The sequence below is a fragment of the Thunnus thynnus genome, chromosome 1 (genome assembly GCF_963924715.1).
Source record: "Thunnus thynnus chromosome 1, fThuThy2.1, whole genome shotgun sequence".
Lineage (NCBI taxonomy): Eukaryota > Metazoa > Chordata > Actinopteri > Scombriformes > Scombridae > Thunnus > Thunnus thynnus.
The window spans coordinates 27661612-27682549 of record NC_089517.1 but is presented as its reverse complement, the minus strand read 5'-3'; the positions used below and the strand labels follow the sequence as shown (position 1 = coordinate 27682549).

Genomic DNA, 20938 nt, shown 5'->3' with positions numbered 1-20938 from the left:
TGTTTCCAGTGTTTTCATCAACTCTGTTAGAGCAGGTGAAAGAGATTGTGGAAAATGTCAGGTGGTTGGTAGTTTAAAACTGGCAGATAAATGGACAGACTGTCAGAGTTCTTTAACGATCTGGTATTATGGCCTTTTTGATTCATTTATATAAATATTGAGTCTATTTTAAACATATGTGTGACATTTTATACACCAAAAGTTGATTTCTTTAAATCCATCTTTCCTTACAGCCCAGATTCCCTTCTGTCCTCCAGCAGGCGGAAGCTATTTACATAAAATCGGCATTATTAATGACCACTTCAATTGGCAGGAGGTTTGGCCCCCAACTTCACCCCCATCCAATCAGAATATGTATATACCTAATATATGCAAACTCCCTTACACTGCATCTTTACCTGGAGTATTGTTTGCAGCTGGAGATGTAAGTCAGTATATAGCAGTCTAGAGAGCGGAGTCTGATCCTGAATGAAGGGGAAGAACCTGCTGTCGCACAGTTGAGACTTCAACAGGATGTTTTAGAACAGTGAGATCATGTCCAAGTTTCCTAACAATGTAAAAGTATTTTTTTCAAACGTAGCTGGAAGTTGTTAGCTTAGTTTTAGCACAGATATATTGTATTCCTTTAGCCAAGTAACAGAAAGAAACAATGTTTATGAGTGCACTTGTTTTAAAACTTCATGCAAAGATTGAAGATGAAAAGATTGAAAATCCTGCGATGTACTGAGTCTCATTAAGCAGACGGTTGGCTGTAAATATGGAACACACACACAAACACTTGCCGATAACAGAGGGAATTAATTTTCAGCCATTCCTGATATAAATTTCCATCCTCTGGAAGACTATGCAAAAACTTTTTAGCTTCTGAACAACTAATAACAGCACACTTTCAGTGTCCTGCTTTGGTCGTCATCTGACTGAAATGCAAACTACAGAAGTTATGGCAGGGGTGGACTCATGACTTTCCGGTTAGCTCATGAGCCATGAATCTCAAGATTTCAAATAACTTAAAAAGACCATGGAGATAGAGTTGAGTAATTTTACATCACAGGACAGCCCCCACCATCACTCTAATCCATCATAAAGCTCAATTTTTCTTGTTTTACGCAATACCAGTCCTTTAATGTTAGGTAGCATTGGCTGAATTTTATGCTGTCAAAGAAATGCATTTGAGAGTATTTAGGATGACAGCGAAGACAGCAGGTCAGTCATGTCATTGTTGACTTTTTTGATATGTCTTTTTCTAAACAAATGCATTACAATATTTTATTTGTTGCATAAAGCATTTATCCACAAATCAAAAAGCATCTTAATCAAGTATATAGTTTTTATATATTTTCTTGTGATAATGTGTGTGATTTGCAGGATTTCACTGTATAAATAATGGGCAAAAAATTGCCAGAAATGGCTAGCTCTAATATTTACAATTACACACATTGGCTTTACTTTTTTTTATGGTTACTCCTGCCTCACATTTCTTCTTGTCATTTTGACCTGTTTCATCCTGTCTCAAGATGTTTTTGCACTGTTGGTTAAAGTCTTAACTAACAATGATTATCTCCAGTGTCTGAGCTCATACATCACTGTTCACAGAACTAGTACACACTATTAAAAAATATAGAAACACTGTAGCAAACTATTAAAAGGCCAATAACTCACTTCTAAAAAAAAAAGATAAGAGCCATTAGACAGTGAGTACAACTGCTTGCACATTTACATTTGGAGTCATATGCCTGGAGTCTACTGCACGCCTAACCTTGCACATGCTTGACTGAACAACATCTTTCCTGGTAGTCCAGCAAAAGCAATGTATAAAAATAAGAATGCACAGTCACAGGCAATAAATAGCAAGAAATTACAGTGCAGAAATTCTAAAGATTTGTTTTATGTTTGAGATGATTTATAAACAATGTCACCATTACATAATTTGTCCATCAGAAAGCTCTGACAAGTTCATTTTTAACAATAAAATGTAACCATTCTTGCTCATCTTATTTTGTTTTGTTAAAAATGCAGGACTGTAGGACTATATATTGTGCCCAACAAGTTCTCCAAATTAAACGACAAAGTATATTACTTGTCCATGCCCTCTAGAATGACACATATTAGCAATTTCTGTTGTAATGCTGATATTAATAGGACAATATTGTTTCAGTGCCCTGCAAAACTGTTGTAAATAACTGTTGAAAAAAAATCAGTGACAATGCAGTTTAGGCACAAAAACAACTTAGATAGGTTTAGGGAAAGATCATGGTTTCAGTTAAAGTTACAACTTTGTTTAGGTTAGGGGGCCTTCGTCATCATCGTTACAGTAATAACCACTTGGTTAAGGTTGGGAAATGATCATGGTCATGGTTTAAAGAAACCTATGTTGACTGTTGGTAGGAAACAGGACACAAACAACAGTCTCTTGTGTTAAAGTCAGAGGTGCTATTGTTTCCCCTGTCAACCCTGACCTCTTCCCTCTGTAGACTAGGTGGCTCTATAATAACGCCACACTACTTCCTTCTTTCCTCCTAAAGGTCAGCAGTCATAATTAACATGGCTGCTAAAGAGCTTTGTCTCTTAAGTGTAAAGAAATGTTGCTTTTAAAGATTTGCTGAAATGACTGATGCTATCAATTGGTTTTAAAGAGTTAATGGGTTTTTAGGAGGACGGTATCACTGTGCCAGATTTTAAGACCTCCTATATCAAAAGCGGTATAAGCCTCAAAAATCAGTTTGGCCTTACAGTCTACAAGAATTATTGATGCATCCCTTCTATTCTCACTGTGTTGACATGGATGAGCTAACACAGAGAAGTCCTGGAGGGATACTCAGGCACCATTCAATCTGTTAACACTGTGATGCCATATTTAAATAGAACTGAATAGAATTGATCATGTATGGTATATTGTCGTAATAATTTAGATGATAATGTATAGTGTACTCTTATACTTTATATGAGCTGCAGTTTGTTGGTCTTAAAAGGTTGGGAGGCATGGGCATGATCGCTTACAGCCACATGACAGAGAAAGAATACTGTTTCAGAGTCAGAGCTTCAGTAAATAACAGCCCTGCTGGATGCTTGGTGAATGTGGCCAATGAAAAGGTTTGTGCTTACATCTGTCACACAGCCTCACAGTCTTCCGTGTAGCCTGTATTCCCTGACGTAAAGTACATACCTCACCATGAGTACAGTTGCAGCTACATATGTAGGTCAAAAACCTTTTCACTTTAAATGAGAGTGGAAATTCCCTGGTCTCTTTTTTCATTCCAGCTGAAGAACCACTTTTCCTTCAATTAATCAATCCTAACAATTTATACACCCAAGTTGATTTTAAATCACATTCTTTTTAAGTAAGACTTGACCTATCGGCTACACAGCCTTTTCTATTCAAGGCAACTACTGCAATGAACAAAAACAATGATACAAAGAGACAAATGAGAGCCTTGGCACAATATTCTGTTGCACATAGAGAATAAAATATCTCAAACTTAAAACATCAACACAGTGAAAACATCAGCAACATACAGAACATACTGGGTGGTAAGTCAATATGTACGGACTTCATGTTCACACTTGACTTAACTGCCTGTCACCATAACGGCACTCAATAAAAGACTGAAGTCATGTTTTTATTCATCTATATATAAAGGAAGGACTCTCTGTCTGTATGTCTGTCTGTATGTATGTATGTCCTTCGCGTATCTCAACAACTAATGATCCAATCCTCTTCACACTCGGCAAGTGTATTGCTGAGGACCCAAGGAAGTGCAATTTGGTGCAATTTGGACATGCGACATCTTCAATATTAATAAACTGTAGCAATCAGCTCTGCAGCAGCAAGGTGGGACTTCTGGGCTCTGTGACTGCATGTCATGAACACAGGCAGAGATCAGAGCCGTACAACCCTGCCATTAGAAAGACAAGGGGAGGACATCTCTCTTTGTTTGATAACATTAAAAGTTAAGCATCGTTGTTGGCTTCCCGAGTCATTTTAAAAAAGACGAGAAAAAGAGAGAGAGAGAGAGGGTGAGTAAGCTGACAGCGCAGGCGAAAGAGAGAGTGCTGGTAAGGAGAGACAGTGGTGGAAAGCTTTCTCTGAGAGGGAGAAAACCCGTGAATGACAGAAATACAATGTTATTTCCTGACTGTTTCACGTTTTAAAGCACAAATAAACAACCATCAAACACTCAACAGATGAACTGTGGAGACAGATGCTCTTAGTTTCTGTTTCATTTTCCTCCTCTGCATTTCTTCTTTTCATTCATTCATTACATCCAACAAAAGCAGTAAATACAAAGAACAGGACAAATCTGTGTTGTTTTTTCCTCATGTGTGAATGTTGTGTTTCAAGCACAGCAGCTGAGAGTGTGTGCACGTGAGAGAGAGAGAGAGGTGGAGCGAGGAGAGGGAGTGGTGGAAAACTTTCTCTGCAACAGAAAGCCTGTGAATGAAATAAATGGCTGACCAATCAGTGGTCTGCAGTGTTTTCACGTCACCTTTAAGTATCAGCTCAGCTCAAGAGAAGTTTTTACACATGGCATGCTCTAAAAAGAGACAAGTAGACAGCGAAAACACAGCTTTTAATCAAGAATGGGCAGACTCTTAGGCTACTTCCCACAGGCAGTTCAAAACCAATATGTCTGATATAAGCACAAAGCTTTTGAGCAAATATACCCACTCAAATGATCTGAACTGAAGCCAGAGAAAATAAACAATCTAAGAGCCCAATATGATCGATCCACTTTGAGGATGCACATTTTTTCAAAAGCTGTAAATGCAGCCCTCATTATACTTAAATTGAGAAAAGATTCACAAGTACAGTACTTAACATCTGTGTAGAGTGTTAGTTTCTTTCCTGTTGTTGGTGTATATACTCATTCACACCTCACATCAACACTATTAATTTTTCTATGTGTTAAAGCAGCAGTACCGGAGGCCAAGCAATCAGCCCGTTCCAAACAGGCACGTTTTGAACAGGCATTGCACTAGTTATGAAGAATTGATGGTAGGTCTGGAGGCCAGCCCTACTGTAGCTTTGAAGGTCTATTAAATTTTGATGATAAATGATAAACCTCCAGAAAACAAGTTTGACAATCTTATCAGTTGAGCCACAGTCCACTAAAAGAGAATTTAGTACTGCTCTATGGGAATACAAACACAAAGTCAGCGCCCATACTAACACTGCCCTCCACCTTCAGAGAGAATCCCATCTTCGGTCTTTCAACTCAAAATCAATCACCAATTCCAAGAGACATCCATAAGCTGATCAAAGTCTGGGGTTCCCATAAATCCAGTCTGGGGTTCCCATAAATCCATCTGATTTTTCAAGCCTTAGGCTTGTCTCAAACACATAAATGAATGTTATTCTCTGTGATTCAAACTGCCACTAACAACACAGAGGACCTGCTGCTGGATGTTTAGGATTAACAGACCATACCAATGGTTTTGTATGTTTTAGAGCAACTAAATATTGTGCATACATTTTACATTGCTCACCATTTTACAAATCATACTAATACTTTATGGATTTATTATTTTTTCAATTGGTTAATATTAATTTAATATGGTATGAAAATAAACATGCAGAAACTTCAGACTTGTTAGGCATAGGCATTTGATCACATTAAACATTTTTGCTGTAACTTTTATTTATGTATTATTGTCATCTTTTTATACTTTTGCCAGTGTTACTTACCATGTGTGGTAGTGTAGCTGGAACCATTTGACAAATTTCTTTGTTGCTATGGTCAAGGATGCTCAAACATTTGAGACTTACATGTTGATGACTGTACCATCTCAGTGACACTGTAAATTTGCATTACCTTATCCTTTTCCTGATGTCAATGTTTACTTGTTGTTTATCTCATCTCTCTTTGTCAGTATCTCAAACAGTTGCAGCTGAGATGTTAGCTTACTTATATTAATATTAATAGTTACTGTTATTTATATATATGATAGAAAAACACATTGTTATGACCTCCCATGTATCGCCAAAGTAAAATGACACCATAAAAAACATTAAGGAGTAAAAAGTCATACCCCCTGCCAGGATCTGCTGCTCCAGCTCAGCCATCTGTTTCCTGTAGGCCCTCAAAGCTGCTTCCTTGAATGTGGGTCGCACACGCTTCTTGGTTGGGGCTTCTATGGGCTTCTCCTCAGGAACATTTTTGTTTTCATCCTCCTGCTGTTGGCCCACTTTTTCAGACACCTCAGCAGCCTCCTCTATTATCTCCTCAACCTCTTCCAACTCCTCATCACCCTCCTCCATCTCCTCTGTCACATCATTGTCCTCAGTCTCGTCTGGTTCTTCTACATCCACATACTCCACCATTGCGTCATATTCAGCAGTGTCCTCAGTCAGATGGGTTTCATAATCCTCACTGTACTCTTCATCATACTGTTCATCCAAACTGCAATCATACTCCAGAACACATGCCTCTTTACTTGTCTCATAGTCTTCCGTGGCATCAAAATCTTGAGAGGCCTCAAAATCCTGAGAGACATCATTGTCTTGAGAGGCATCAATGTCATCGGAAACATCATAGTCCTGAGAAGCCTCACACTCCTGCACAGGCTCCTCTGTCTCCACTGTATCGTTAGCATTAGTCTTGTTCTCTAAATTAGCCAGTACCTGCTCCATAACTTCAACATAGTGAGTCTCATTGTCTACTGATTGTTCCCCAGCTTCCGCCTCTGCACCTGTTTTCTCCTCCTCTGCCTTGTAGAAGACAGGTTCTGTGTAGACATCAGAGTCTATGGTAGTGCTGGAGTTATTTGCAGTTGAGGTGGACAGGGTGCGGAAACGCCCCATAAATGAGGAAGAGGAGTTGGAGGGCTCCTCAGGGGGAGCAGGGGTATTCTGAGAACCAGACTTCCAAACAACCTCCAGAGCTGACTTAGCCCTTTGCAGTGTAGATCCAAAGCCAAAACCAAAGGACTTCTCACTGAGATCTATGCTGAGCCTGCTGCTCCAAGACTTTGGCACCTCCTCCACCTTCTCTGTTCGAATCTCACTCTGACTACGGTACATAGATGAAGACTTACTCTGGGCCTGATGAAAGCTATGATTGACATCCAGCTCGGGGAATTTTTCTTTAGGAAGTGTTTTGGAGCCTTCCTTAGGGGCATCTTTAGAGGCCACTTTAGATGCTTCGGTTGGGGTTGCTTTAGGTGTCTCTTTGGGGGACACCTTAGGACTTTCTTTAGGGGCTACCTTCGGGGCTTCTTTAGGTGGAATCTTAGAAGAACCTTCTTTAGTGGTTACTTTACTAGTCTCTTTAGGTGCTACTTTAGGCATCTCTTTTGGGACCTCTTTTGGTGGTAGTTTTACAGCTTCTTTGGTAACCTCTTTAGCAACTTTCAGACCTTCTTTAGATGCAACTTGTGTGGGTTCTTTAGCATTGACCTTAGGGGACTCTTTAGGGGATTCTTTAGGGGACTCTTTAGGGGTTGAGACAGGGCTCTCAAGTGGGGTTAATTTAGGGCTTTCTTTTGGTGATTCTTTAGGACTTTCTTTAGGAGTCATTATCTGGTTATCTTTTGGGGTTGCTTTAGGAGTGACTTTAATAGCCTCACAAGGAATTACCTTAGATGTCACTTTAGATACTTCTTTAATGATGGGCTTTGTGGCATCTTTAGGTGTTAGTTTTGGACTATCTTTAGGGATGGCTTGAGAGGATTCTTTAGCTGCTGATTTCTGAAGCTCTTTAGGTGACTCTTTAGGAGCTGCTTTAGAAGTTACTTTAGGTGAAACTTTAGCAGACACCTTAGGACTTTCCTTTGCCAATATTTTGGCAGGTTCCTCTTTTGGAACCAATTTAGTTTGTTTGTGTGTCACTTTAGTGGTAGCTTTAGTGGCATCTTTAGAGGATACTTTCATGCTTTCTTTTGTGATCACCTTAGACCCTTCTTTAGACTGCCGAACAGATGTCTTGATGACAGGCTCCCGTTCTGTGATGGGAGGAATGATATGTGTGGTTATAGGTGGTAGGGAAGATTCTCTATCAAGCATCATGAACTCTTCATCCCCTTCAAATTGTAAATCAACCTCTTGGCATTTAGTGATGTTCTCTGGAAAACCAGGGATGGTTGATGGGTCAAAAGGACTGCTAACCTCTATGGAGACTTCCAACCCAGAGTCAGCACCTTGCTCCAGATGATGCCAGTCTTTCCAGGGTGATAGGTCACCTTGCAGAGAGAGCTGGGAGCCACTGTAGTGGCTTCTGTCCCCAGACATGCAGACAAGTCCATTGCTTACCCCACTGTCAATAGTTTCTGTAGTCTCAACCTCATTGTGTTCATAGGGTTGATTCTCATGGCCGAGTGGATGACTAGGGCTAGCATACCAGGAGGAGGCCATGTCCTCTTGTTTTCTCTGCCACAATTCCTGATCTGAGGAGGACAGCAGCGAGCAGCCATTAGCCCGTGTAAAGTATTGACTCTCTGAGAAGTCTTCCGAGTATGACTGGCAAAGTTTTGAGCAGTCAGACTCAGAGCGGCTGAGTTTAGGGGTGGAATAGTCACTCTGGGAAAGCCAACCAGGGGTCAAATCAGAGTAGTAAGCCTTTCCATGCTTATCTGGGTCATAGTAAGAGTCATCAGCATAGTGAACTGTGCCTGAGTAGCCTGCCTCCTCTCCTGACCGGCTATGGTCATGGGATCGCCTCTTCTCTGATTTGCTCTTGTGGACAGGCTTTGAAATTACCATTGCATATTTATTTCTGCTTAATTCATCTAGTTCTTTATCACTGTCCATTGAGTCCCAATCATCGCTCTCCACTACTTTATCCTTTCCTGAGACCTTTATATCCATGCTTTCATAGGTTTGTGAAGAAGACATTGTTTTGTCTTTTCTCTCCTTTCCATCATGAGTTAAGCTATCAGTAGAAACTGTAATACCAGTTCCTTTAAGTTTATAACATTTTTTCAAGACTAAATCCCTATCTTGTGTTGTTGCAAAAATAACAATAATAGGGCGAGGTTTTGCATTAGAACATTCTCTTTGTTGCCCTAACCTATGAGCAAGCTCAATTTTAATAGTTTTCTGGGCATCAATGAAACCCATTTTGTCTTTTAGTATTTTATATATTAGACTCTCTGTTTTCTCTGACCTTTCTTCAGGAACATTGATGAACCGCAAGGTTGAATTATTGGCCTGATGGCTAATTTGTTTTATATAGTCATGGATATCACGTGTTTCCCTTCTAGACTGGACAAATCCTGAGCGAAGCTGCTCAATCTCACTCTGAACTACTTCCACACTGCTAGAGATCTCATCAATGGAGCTCTTTAGGGCATTTACATGGCCACGCAGCTCAGACAGTTCTGTCTCTATCTGGCTGATCCCCTGAAGCTCCTTGAAGATCATCTCCATAACATCCTGTGTTTGACTGATGCAGCCTGTGGAGGAGGAGCCAGGCTCCAGGGTTGAGCTCTTTTGCTGCCGTCCAGCACGATCCAAGGACTTGCTCCGGATGCCCAGTGTTTTCCTCCAATTGCTCACCTCGGAGTCTGAGGAGACACATTCCTGACTCTTCTTCCATTTTCTTAACTTGCGTAGAGCACCCAGCCGAAGTGTGTGCAGACTGGAGCGTTCCACTCGTTCTCCCTCAGAACTGCCATCAGAGGGAGCCAAACTGATGAGGCTCTTCCTGTTTCGTCTTACTGGCATAGTGTGGGATTTATGCTCATCCAGTCTCCGGACAGGTTTTGTCTCACTCAAAGAGTCAGAGTAGCTACTATCAATCGAAAGAACCTCAGGAAAGATACTTTCATTATTATTCAAAAAAAGAGAGTTTTTTGGGAGTCCATTTGCTATAGCCACACGATAACTAAAAGTGGGTGAAAGAGACGAGCAGTCGTTCTTTCCGTCGTCTTCTTCAAGTGATATGTTACGTGCCGAAGAGCATTTGGAAATCTTTTTAACTGTAGTCTTCAGTGTGGTAGAAAGAGTTAGATTGTGTGCTTGCAAATCAGTGGTCAATTTGGGCTCTTTATTTTCGCTTCTCTCTTTCTTCTTTATTGGGTTTGCCAATTTCTTTGTAAACATTCCTTTGCAAATCTTTTCAAAGTAGGATGATATAGTCTTGATTAGATCAGAAACCATGGATGGCAATCCTGTAGACTGTTTATTGTCATCTAGTGGAGGAGAAGTTGGCTGGGAATACAGCGGTGGTGAGCCAAGCACTATCAACCTGTGCTTGACAGTGGGAGCCCAGCTCACAATCACTAAAACTGCAGTCCACGTCGAGGCTCACTAATGATTTTAAATCCAATGGCCTTTCTCCAGAAAAGGAACATCTCTCTGAAAGACAAAAAAAAGAATATTTACTTACAATTTGAATACAGATTCCTTGATCACACTTAAATTGTAAGCACAACAAGCAGGAAGGAAGAAAGAATAGAAAGTTATCAATTCACAGTCAACAAGACAGTGCTTATTATAAAATCCCTAACACAAATAATGTATAAAATCTTTCACTGAGAAATCTAGAAACCCAATTCATTCACCCAACCCAATTAATTTTAACATTCAAAGTAAAGACCATTGACCATTTTGTTATTGATTTGGGGGTGGAACGTCTCAAGCTGTATGGGGATCACTTGCATGTGCATATGACTGTATGTGCATTCATGTATGTGTATGTGTCAGTCAAGGTCAATAGACCCACACGCTAAATTGATGTATCAATCTTCTACAGCAAGATATAGTTATTCTAATTGTTCAATGCTTTCAGACAGGAGGTCTAAAGTACACAGGGAGTATCAAACTAAAGCATGATCATAGTTCAACAGTGTGTTAATGATATAATCAAATAACTAAATATCTAGTTTGATGAAAAATGCTGAATATTTGGTATTAATACAGGGGCTGAACTAAGTAGTTCTCCCCCTCATTTTCAAAACATCAAAGATAAAATGTGTCAGCTATGTTCAATATATTGATTATAATGATGAGGATGATGCTGGCATCTTCAATAGTTAAAATGATGAAGTTAATGGCCTATGTTGTCATGTATTTTATGTCCCAATTAGTTGTAATTGGAATGGTCCAGCACCTGAACCATTCAGGTGTCACAATGCATATGTGCAGCAGACTATATATTTTACAGAGAGGATAAAATGGCCATCATAGGCTCATGGAAAATAGGCCAGAGACTTATTGAGCCATGCTGCATAGTGTTAAACCTTGAACAGCTTGGAGTGACTGTGAGAGGTGTGTGTTTTCTATAGAGTGAAACTGGCCAACTGAGTCGAAAGAGGGATGTTTGTTGTCCAGAGGATCTGACAGCTGCTCCACATTAGTTCTGGGGCTTAGCGCTTGATGTGTCTACAGTCTCATGACCACAGAGACATGCTCACTTCAAATGAGCTGTGAAACACAGCATCACAGTTAGCTTTTATTGCCCTGCTCTGAAGAAGGACCAGGCATTAATAAATACGGCTTGAGGCTAGGTTGTCAGCATAGAGGTTTTCCTGCCAGCACTGTATGATGGAATGAATCCAGGAGCTTGAGTTTTTGTTAACTTCATGGGATAAGGTTTCAGGCAGGCCTGGGGCAGGAACACATATTCATTATATGTAAAGATCTTGCTCTTTTGTACCCATTTCATTGAGTGAGCTGTAGCTTACCAACTGCAGCTACAGTAATAAAGTACTTTAACCAAAGTTGTCATTCTGTCAAAAGTAAATTAAAATTCCTTCAGAATTCTGTCCCAAAACTGCCCTGATATCATCACAGGTCACTATGGAAAAAGCAGCGTCAAAATGAGTCATTAGAAAATGTAATGAAAACAGGATGCGATGTAGAGCGATGACTTTATATTTTATAGTATATTTTATGGTATGAGGAGGTTCATGACTCAGCTTTCTTGGAGACTGGCGTAAAGCCAAGAGCAGCCTTTTTCAACTGATGGGTCATGACCCAAAACTGCCCCCCCCCCCCCCCCCATAAATAACAGACAGACATATACATCAGATATTGTTTAAATATGTTGTGACATTGCCTCAACTACTTTCAGCAACAGTCTCAGGTTGGCTTCTGATTTTCAAACCTATATTTGCATGAAAAAACTGAGAAGTGCCACAGTAGGGTTAAATGCCTTGCTCAGGGGCACCTTTATTTGTTAGAGTACGAAAGGATTACTCCACTTGGTTTCTGTGTTATTATGAATTTTTCTTGTCAGTGCTAAGCTATCCAACTAAAACCACTCCTCAAGGATTATAGTTTATAATGTAAAGCTCCTGCACACCTATAGTAGGCCTACACCCATACCAGCGTTTTCAGTTATGCTGCCTGATTAGACCTCTTCTCAGTACTGCATGGGCTTGTACAACTTGTACATGCTTGATTGACATCTCCTTCCTGTTAGTTTTGCTGCACCTGAGGGCGGGATTATTTACACCATTATCATATTTATTAATAAATAGATTTTGGTTATATCACATTATTACCATTATATCTCCACCCAATTTCAACCTGAGATGTCTTGTCAGTCAGAATAATCAAAAACAGCCTTCCAAAATACTCACTTATTTCACATATTTCGGTATGGGTATTTAAACGAAACAGGATCTTTGGTCAATAAAGCAAAATTAGAACCACATTTCTCTGAAAAACAGGGTAACATTCTTAAAGAAGCTCCTGAGCTTGGAGAAAAAACTTGGTTTGGACAGTGGTGGATATAAGTCAAATACTAATATCAGCTTTTCTGCTTATACTCTACTGCTGCTACCACTCTGATTTGCAGATAATATTGGATGAGAAGAGAAGGAGAAAGAGAGGGGTTGCAAGCACAGAACCATACTGATTGGGGTGGTGCCCATTGGCAACCCAAGCGCAAAAGGTCTCAAGCTATATGGATATGACTAAAAACACCAGTGTTTCCCCTATAATTGTACAGGCCTGGTAGGCCATCGGGCCAACAAGAATCCCCATCAGTCCAAAAAAATCTTTTTTTGAATGCCAAAAATAACGCCAAATATCCATTCATTCAGATATCAATAATCAATAGTGTTTGGGAGCCTCTGTACAACACTGTCCCGAAACGTGAGTCAGTCGTTGCCTGGGAAACTCTTGATGTGATGCGAGTGCAACTGCTATCAGAGTCCCTTTAAATTACTGCAGAGTGCCTAAAAAGAGAAAAAGCTCTAACGTGGGTAACGGACAAACAAATATATCAACATTTTTCTCCAAAACTCTGAAGTCAAGTAAAAATACAGATGGGGAAGAAGTGAGAGGGGCAGCTTATTTTATGCAATAAATACAGCTTATTAAGTCATCCTCTCCTTGTGACCACTTTGTTTTAAGTCTTGAATATACCAAGCAAACAAAAATTTGAATGCAAATATAAATTGCAGACCGCCTGCTGCGCCACCTGACTGAAGCTGACCGCGCGAATATGCCATCCCGTGTGCCTCGTCCCGTTAGGGTTTTTTCGGTCCGTACCACCAGGCCTGAAAAAAATTCTAGGGGAAACACTGAACACTGTTGAAAATCAGTGCTGGCTGCAGGAAGCCTATTGTAAAACAAACCACAAAGGTGTTTTCAATTACTCCGGCTGATAAGATTCTCCTCTGGTTGAAGTTGAGAGGCACTATGCTGGGAATTAAGTGCTATTATGAAACACAACATACTAATAAGAATGATAACAGTGTAAGTTGTCTCACCCCAACAGCTGTAACAAAATGTCAATCAAGTGTAGTCTGTACATGTTCACAAGTCCTCAAGAGAAGTGAAAAGAATCCTAGTGAATGGGCTGTGGATGTGTCAGGGCTTTGAGAATGAATGAAGAAACAAGATGACCCAGAGGTGACTCAGCTTCTCATCACTAATGGCAGTTAAAATAGATCAGTCAGAGCCTTGGATTTGAATGGCATGCTGGAGGCTTTTTCCCAGAGGAAGGCAAGGAAAAAGCATCTCATTTAAGGAAAAGCAGGTAACACTATCATGTGCATGTCAATGGCTATCAAAGGTTTAATGTGTTGTGCAACAGAATGTCAGGCTCGCTTTGCCGATTGATAAGTGTTGTGACTATACAGAGTTTCATGAGTTATTAAAAATAACAAAGACAGGAAAATTAATATCATACACTCGTGAGATGCACCATTTAATTATAATTGGAAAACAAGTTTTTATTTATAATCAGTCAATCTGAAATTAGTGTTTTCTTTTCCCGTTCAGTGATTTCTTATACTGTAGCATGCAGAAAGAAATTCCAAAAATGAGTGTAATAAATGAATATATTTATTATCTGCACCCTTAAATAATACAATATAATGAGCAGAATGAAATGTGGGCATACAATAAGTGAAAGAGAGAAATCATGAGTGGAATGCAGTGAATTAAAATGAACAAAATGAAATGATTTGCAGGGAATACACTACTAAATTATAAATGAGTTAGACATTTGGGTGACAGCAATAGCAGATTATAGAAACTCAATCAATCGGTTGCAAAAAAATTCCATTATTCATAGTTGGAAATGCAAAGATAAGGGATAAAAATATAAATGGTATATTGTTTAGGCTTGAATTGTGTAAAACCAGATCTTTTTATGAATATTCTCACTTTGAATAATTGGGTTGAAAACACAATGTGTACATAACTCAATTCAGTAACTCCAGCCATCAAGTCTATAAGTTTAATTCTTGGAACTGCTGATCCAAAAATTTGTATTCTCCATGTGACTCAAATGTCAAGTTTAATAAGTATTAGATTTGTATCATTTTGGAAACGGCTTCCTATTCTGCGTGGGAGGGTTGGCGGAGACAGAAATGCCTCCTTTGCTGAAAATGGGAATTTTCCAAGCTTAAGTCCAAATTTGTTTTCTGTTCAGGGTTCTGTTCATCGTTAAAAGAAAATTGATCTTGCTTTTAGGAAATTGGTTTTGCATAACATTTCAAACAATAACCCCTATCAACCCATAAAAATGAATTTGCAAAATTATGATAGCTCATTGTAGGAAGTCTATTTAATCAACACATTAATGCTTTTTTTTGTTTGTTTGTTTTTTGTTGTCGTTGTTTTGTTGAATGAGTCAACAATCATGGATCATTATCATACAGTGCTCCTCACAAAATACACCTAACAATGAATGCTGGTTAATTTCAACCAATTATTATGAATTTGTGATGCAAATTTTTGTAATGTACTTGATGTACTGTATTGAGCAAGAGACACAATTATGGCTGACAGCGTCTGGGATATGTCACTGTTTACTGTAGCAATGACTGAAATGTCACTTATATAAAGCACTGTACTGCACTGTCTGGACAAATCACACTGAAAGGGTATTACTGTTTAATGAGTGTTGATTACCAATTAGGGAGCTGCCTTTCTCTTGACATAGCCAACATCCTGACATCTGCATGTTAAGGTTTGACAAATGAAGCATTCAGCCTCTTCCAGAGCTGGGGTTGATACGCAAATGACTTGATAATGCCCACGAGGTATCGCCTGTATCGTCCCATTAGAGCGTAATGATGCAAGAATTAGGAGAAAAGGATGACAGATAATAGATCACCTTTTCCCACTCATCTTCATTTTATCAGTTTGACCAGAAAGACATGGCTCTGTGAGCAGGCTCAGCAGCTAATGTTCCACAAATGAAATGATACCATTTACTCAGAGCCATCATGACTAGTGCATACAAAATGAGATTACGTTAAGTTATCAACATCTACAGTATCTTCTCTATTATGCATCCTGACTGCAGTTTGTAGCATAATATAAGCAGATATGGGCTAATAGAACTCCTTCTGTAGCATGTAAGCAGAGATAGATGGACTATTAGTTTTTTATATAAGATGGCTCATAAGTAATATACACAGGTAGGTAACTTAATAAGTAGCATGTGCTCATACACACACCATCAACCATAAAAGAAGGCCCTGTCCGGTATCTATAATTGAGTTTATTACACTTGGTCCATAATACAATTAGGTTTTAGATATATATTATGACATGTTCAAGTATGTTATATGTTCCATATGCCTGTGAAATACATGACTATGCCTTCACCAGCCTGTGGCACCGCTCCTTCCAGCCTATACAATGCCAGTGTTCTGTGCCTTTGAGCAAGGCACTGTGTGACTGTATTTAACTTATTCATCAACCGCATATCTAGCATGTCACAAAATAACCTGTTCCTTGATCATCTTGCATGATCAGATAGGAGCGCTGAAAAATGAGTTGCCTGCTACTGTGACAAAAGAAATTCTGGGAATTCCTGTGGTCCTGAGGTATAGCGCCCCTCCCATTTGTGAGTCAGACTAGAGAAACCTCCAGAGAAAGGGGAGCACCTCAGCCACACCCACTCCCTCTGCTCTGAGGCACTGCTACCCCAGGCCCTGCATTAATGTCCAGGGACCTATTTCCCCCTTTTTTCCTAATGCATCTGATTAGCAGAGCACTCTGAAACACTCCATTTCTCACAGCCTTACAATCTCTGCCACTCTCCTTTAATGAAAATGAGTGTCAGTTGGAGGCATGCTAACCTATTTCTCACAATAGTACAATCTGCTCTTTTCTCCTGATGAAAACGCAAGTATGCCAATTTAAGATTATTATGCTGCAACCAATTACACTACATGCTGTGATGTGCTGCTCATTCTCATATTCTGTATGAGATGCAGGACTGCAAACCTTTAGAAACGGATACATATAGATGAGAGATGCTCATGTGTTGCGTCATGTCTCCAGAACACATGATTATGGATTATGGCCGAGTGTGGATTAGTGTACGTGGGTGAGTGCATCCCTGTGCCTCTGTGTGTGCAGCCCTGCATGCACACACATGTCAGCCATGCATGCCTCCGTGCATGATTGTTTTTAAGCATGCGTTTTCTGCTTTGAGAGAAGAGAGGAGCACTACGGGGAGGGGGGGGGGGGCTGTTTGAGCGTGTGAGGGTGTGTGCATCCTCAGATCATATTGCCCTCACGCCCATCCTCAGCTACATTCTGCCTCCCTTCTCCTAACCTGTGTATTTCCCAACAGTGAAATATCTGCCTGCAGCCCTCGGAAACCAGCCAACATCACAACAGATTGTCTCCCCTCATAAATCAAATTGTTACCGTTTCTTTGGCCAGCATGACGAGAACCAGTCTCATCGCATTTGCTCAGTGTGAAACAACAGCATTGCTCTCATGCGTTCATGTTGTGCCGTTATGCATAACAACATGGGGAAAGGTGAGAATGGGAGCAATGGGACATTTGTGTTTGTATTAGATCTGATTTTTTTTTAAAATTAACAACAAAACCACTAAATACCATTAATACCTTTGCATTTTTGTATTATTTCACCCCAGTTACATCGACAGATGATGCCATCTCCGCATCATTCTCAAATAACGTTTCATTAATCCACTGACAGGGCCACAGAGGGAGGGGAGGGAAGCAACAAGAAGATTAAGGATGAAGTCAAACAGTCAAGATCCCCACGCCATGCAAACACGCATCCTGCTCCCAAATGGTCCACGCCGCTGCACATACCTGGTTGTGTCAAATCCCCGTGCAGGACGCCAGTGGTAGTGAGCACAGCGAGCCGTGTGGAGCCGATTCCCCGGTTTCAGCGAATGGTCGGTGCGAGCAAAGCAGCGATGCTGGGGAGGGGAGGGAGGGGACAGAGCGGCTCGGTGCGCAGCTGCCTGCTAATACCAGAGCTCACAGCATCGCTCCGCGTCCGTCAGACACCACATCCCACAGCCCTGCCTCCGCGCAGAAACACACACACACCTCTCCTCCATGCCAACCTTCTGTACCCCAGTCTCTGGCTCCTCTGCTGTGCTCCCCTGTTCGCGTTATGGGGTACCGAAAATGCTTCCTTTTAATGCCGCATGCTGCTGGCTTTTATTTGCTCAACGGTTGACACACACGCACACGCGCACACACACAAACACACAGTCACACACCCCTGCTCGTAGACCGTGTCACAGCGCGGGGTGTCTAGTCCAAAGCGGGATGCAGACAGCGCTGCTGCTGCTCCTGGCTGCCCAGACTAAGGCTCTGCTCCCCGGTTGGAGAATGTCTGTCCCTCCCCTATACAAAACTCTTCTCTCTCTCTCTCTCTCGCTCTCTCTCTCTCTCTCTCTCTCTCTCTCTCTCTCTCTCTCTCTCTCTCTCTCTCTGCTCGCTGAGAGAATTCAGCTCACACACACAAACACACAAGATGCCCCCAAAACACACACACAGGCTTGCGCGGGATGCCTTGAGTGAGAGAAGCAAAAGGAAAGGGATGGAAAGTGAATTGAGGATGACATAGTGTGTGCGTGTGTGTGTGTGTGTGTGTGAGGGGGGGGGGGGGGGTCTGTGTGTCTGTGTGTGCGTGTGACTCCTCCATTCCGATGGAAACAAGAGTGATGTAATAGGTCAATAAACCTTCAGCACCATAGACACATTGAAGTACAATGTTAGGCTACAGGGGTATTGCTTTAATTTTTCGTCAGGTTTCGTGCATGTGTCGTGCACGCGCACTAGTGCTTTTGTGCGAGCGCCACGGGTTTATGGGCATGCCTGAGGGACAGAGGAACGCACTTTCATCTTTTTTCGGTCAAATACCCCCCCCCCCCCCCCCCCCCCCCACACACACACACACACCTGAGCTTCACATACAGTCACAAATCATCTAATTACGTCTCTCACTGGAAATTTCGACATACATGATTGCTCCTTCGCGTTGCAGATTAGTCACTGACGCACGCTGGTGTATTAAAACATCATCAGCGTCGTGAATGGCACATGGTTGAATTCAACATCCATGCTGTGTGCCAAAAAATATTATTTATAATAAAAATACAACTAATACCGCAAGGAAATGGGTTGGCAAGGGAGGAGATCAGAGGCATTTTTTTACCCAATTGCTTTAATTTGTGCTTGTGTGACGTTTCACTAATTGAAGCTTTAATTTCATGTTGACAGGGACAAATGAAGATGGACACAGCGAAATGAAAATACTGCAGGTGGAGTGTCACATAATGGTCCAAATCATTTTACTGACTCCCCAGACTTGGTGGCGATTAAGCATTTGAATAAGCCCCCCTCCCTCTGCTCTCGTCCCATGAGTCTGCCTCCCTCTGTCAGTCTTGCTCTCCTTTCTCAGCTGAGATGTGTGTCATGCGTTCCTCCAACAGCTACTAATTGTCTGGCCTTCTAGCGAAATCACATTTCTCTCTCTCTCCGTCACATGGGACAGAGGTATATAGTGTGTGTGTGTGTGTGTGTGTGTGTGGTGGGGGGGGGGGGGGGGGGTTTGGGGGGTGCTGTGTGTGGCCCCTGTTCGCCCCCTGCTGATGATGAGAGTAACTGCAACTGATCTGAGATTAACTTTAGCATTTGACATGATTCAGTTCAAGTCAAATGTCTGTCTCTCGCTGACCATGGTCAAACACTTGATTCAATTTAAAATTTTGGTTTCATGTTGAATATATTCCATGTTAAAGACATCCATATATCTGGTCATTAATGTTTTGTCTTTAATGTAGATTCTTCTGAAGACAGGGAAATAGACAGAGTATTATTTCTTGTACACCCCAGTGACCTGGTAAACAGATTTAACGCGCATTACTTTTCAGCGTTGAAACTCCATTGTGCATCTAAAAACATGGTTTGTTCTGGTAATCAATCATTTGCCACTAAGACAGCACAGTGCAGTTTCAAACACAAATTCAAACAGGCCAAGACAGAAGAGAAACAAACTTGACATGCATCTGTTATTTCTGAAATGGCTCCTGGCTTTGTACAACCATAAAGTTAAGGATGTGTGACCTGCTTATTTCTGTGAACCGACCACAAACAAACAAAATAAAACCCAGGATTGGTTTCCAGACAGCTACAGTAATAGGCTTTTAAACATCACTCAGTCCATGACTTTGTGGATAAAAACCAAAATCACTGGCATTAACCAGCATTCAGTAAAAACTGATTTTCCTGTTATTCAAAGCCAGTGTAACCCCATTTAATATTTCAAACAGGGTTAATAAGATATAATGTTCTTTTAGATGTTATTTCACATATGAATCCATCTTCTAGTACATTTGACATATTGCACCATCGGTTCTGAAAAGAGTAATTGACACCATTGGCCCCTACATTCACGTGAATAGCTCTCCTATTACTTGCCATGTCCCAAACTTTTTGAGCAAGCTGCCACTGCAACTGGAACATATGAAAAGCTAGTTAAGATCCCCCTCAGAACTATAGATCTACTGTCTTCATACTCCCATTCCTGTCCAAGAATCATAATTTCCTGGATCACTGTTCTTTGTTTACTTTTGACATTACATGGCCAAATAGTTAAAGTGTTGCTATCTCAACCTTGAAGGAGTGTCAGGACCTCAAAGCAAGAACTGTTTGTTGTTCCAAGGTGGTTGTGTGTTTCTCATCACTGGTCATCATCTTTAATCGAAAGCTCAGACATTGACTCTTTCTGTAAAGCAATTTCTAACTTAGCGTTACAGTGTTATATAGAGACAGCTTAGATACTTATGTAGCCTCCCTCCTCTACTGGCCAAGCTTCTGTGATTATTATTATGCCCCCTATATTATCTTTATCTACTAAAGAGTTACCTCCCCCTCCTAATCTGTTGGCAAAGCGCACAGCTCTACATAAAAACACAGAGCCAGAGAACTTTACCTCTGATTATCCTTGTCAGTATGTACAGTTGTGTGTGTGTGTGTGTGTGTGTGTGTGTTTGTTGATTTGTTTTTCGACCTGCAGAAGTGATGCTAAATGTTGAGCTGCCGTGTACCTGTGACTTTTGCGGATACAAGATTTGTGTGCTTAAGAAAGGTCATGGTACAAGAGCCGATGCTTTCATCTTAACCAATAAGAATCAAAAATATCATGCAACCATCTCCCATGACAGACCTTTATCCTCTGAAGGCAGAAACACAGGAAAGTTGGCACTAATGAGACAGGCAGATGGCCTTTATATAGCCCTTTAGTGGTTAAA

The 20938-nt window shown here is 40.8% G+C and overlaps 1 protein-coding gene across 2 annotated transcripts in view; it reads right to left on the bottom strand.

The window, feature by feature from the left end:
- LOC137185728 (protein unc-13 homolog C) overlaps positions 1-18012 on the bottom strand; it is a 114651-nt gene extending 96639 nt beyond the window's left edge. For both annotated transcript variants that reach the window (XM_067594061.1, XM_067594069.1), the window contains exons 1-2: positions 17481-18012; positions 6028-10291 (exon numbers count right to left, since the gene is read on the bottom strand). In XM_067594061.1, the coding sequence (XP_067450162.1) occupies positions 6028-10093 (4066 nt within the window). In that variant the 5' untranslated portion in view covers positions 10094-10291; positions 17481-18012. The remainder of the gene's footprint in view (positions 1-6027; positions 10292-17480) is intronic.
- Between the last annotated feature and the right edge of the window lie 2926 nt (positions 18013-20938).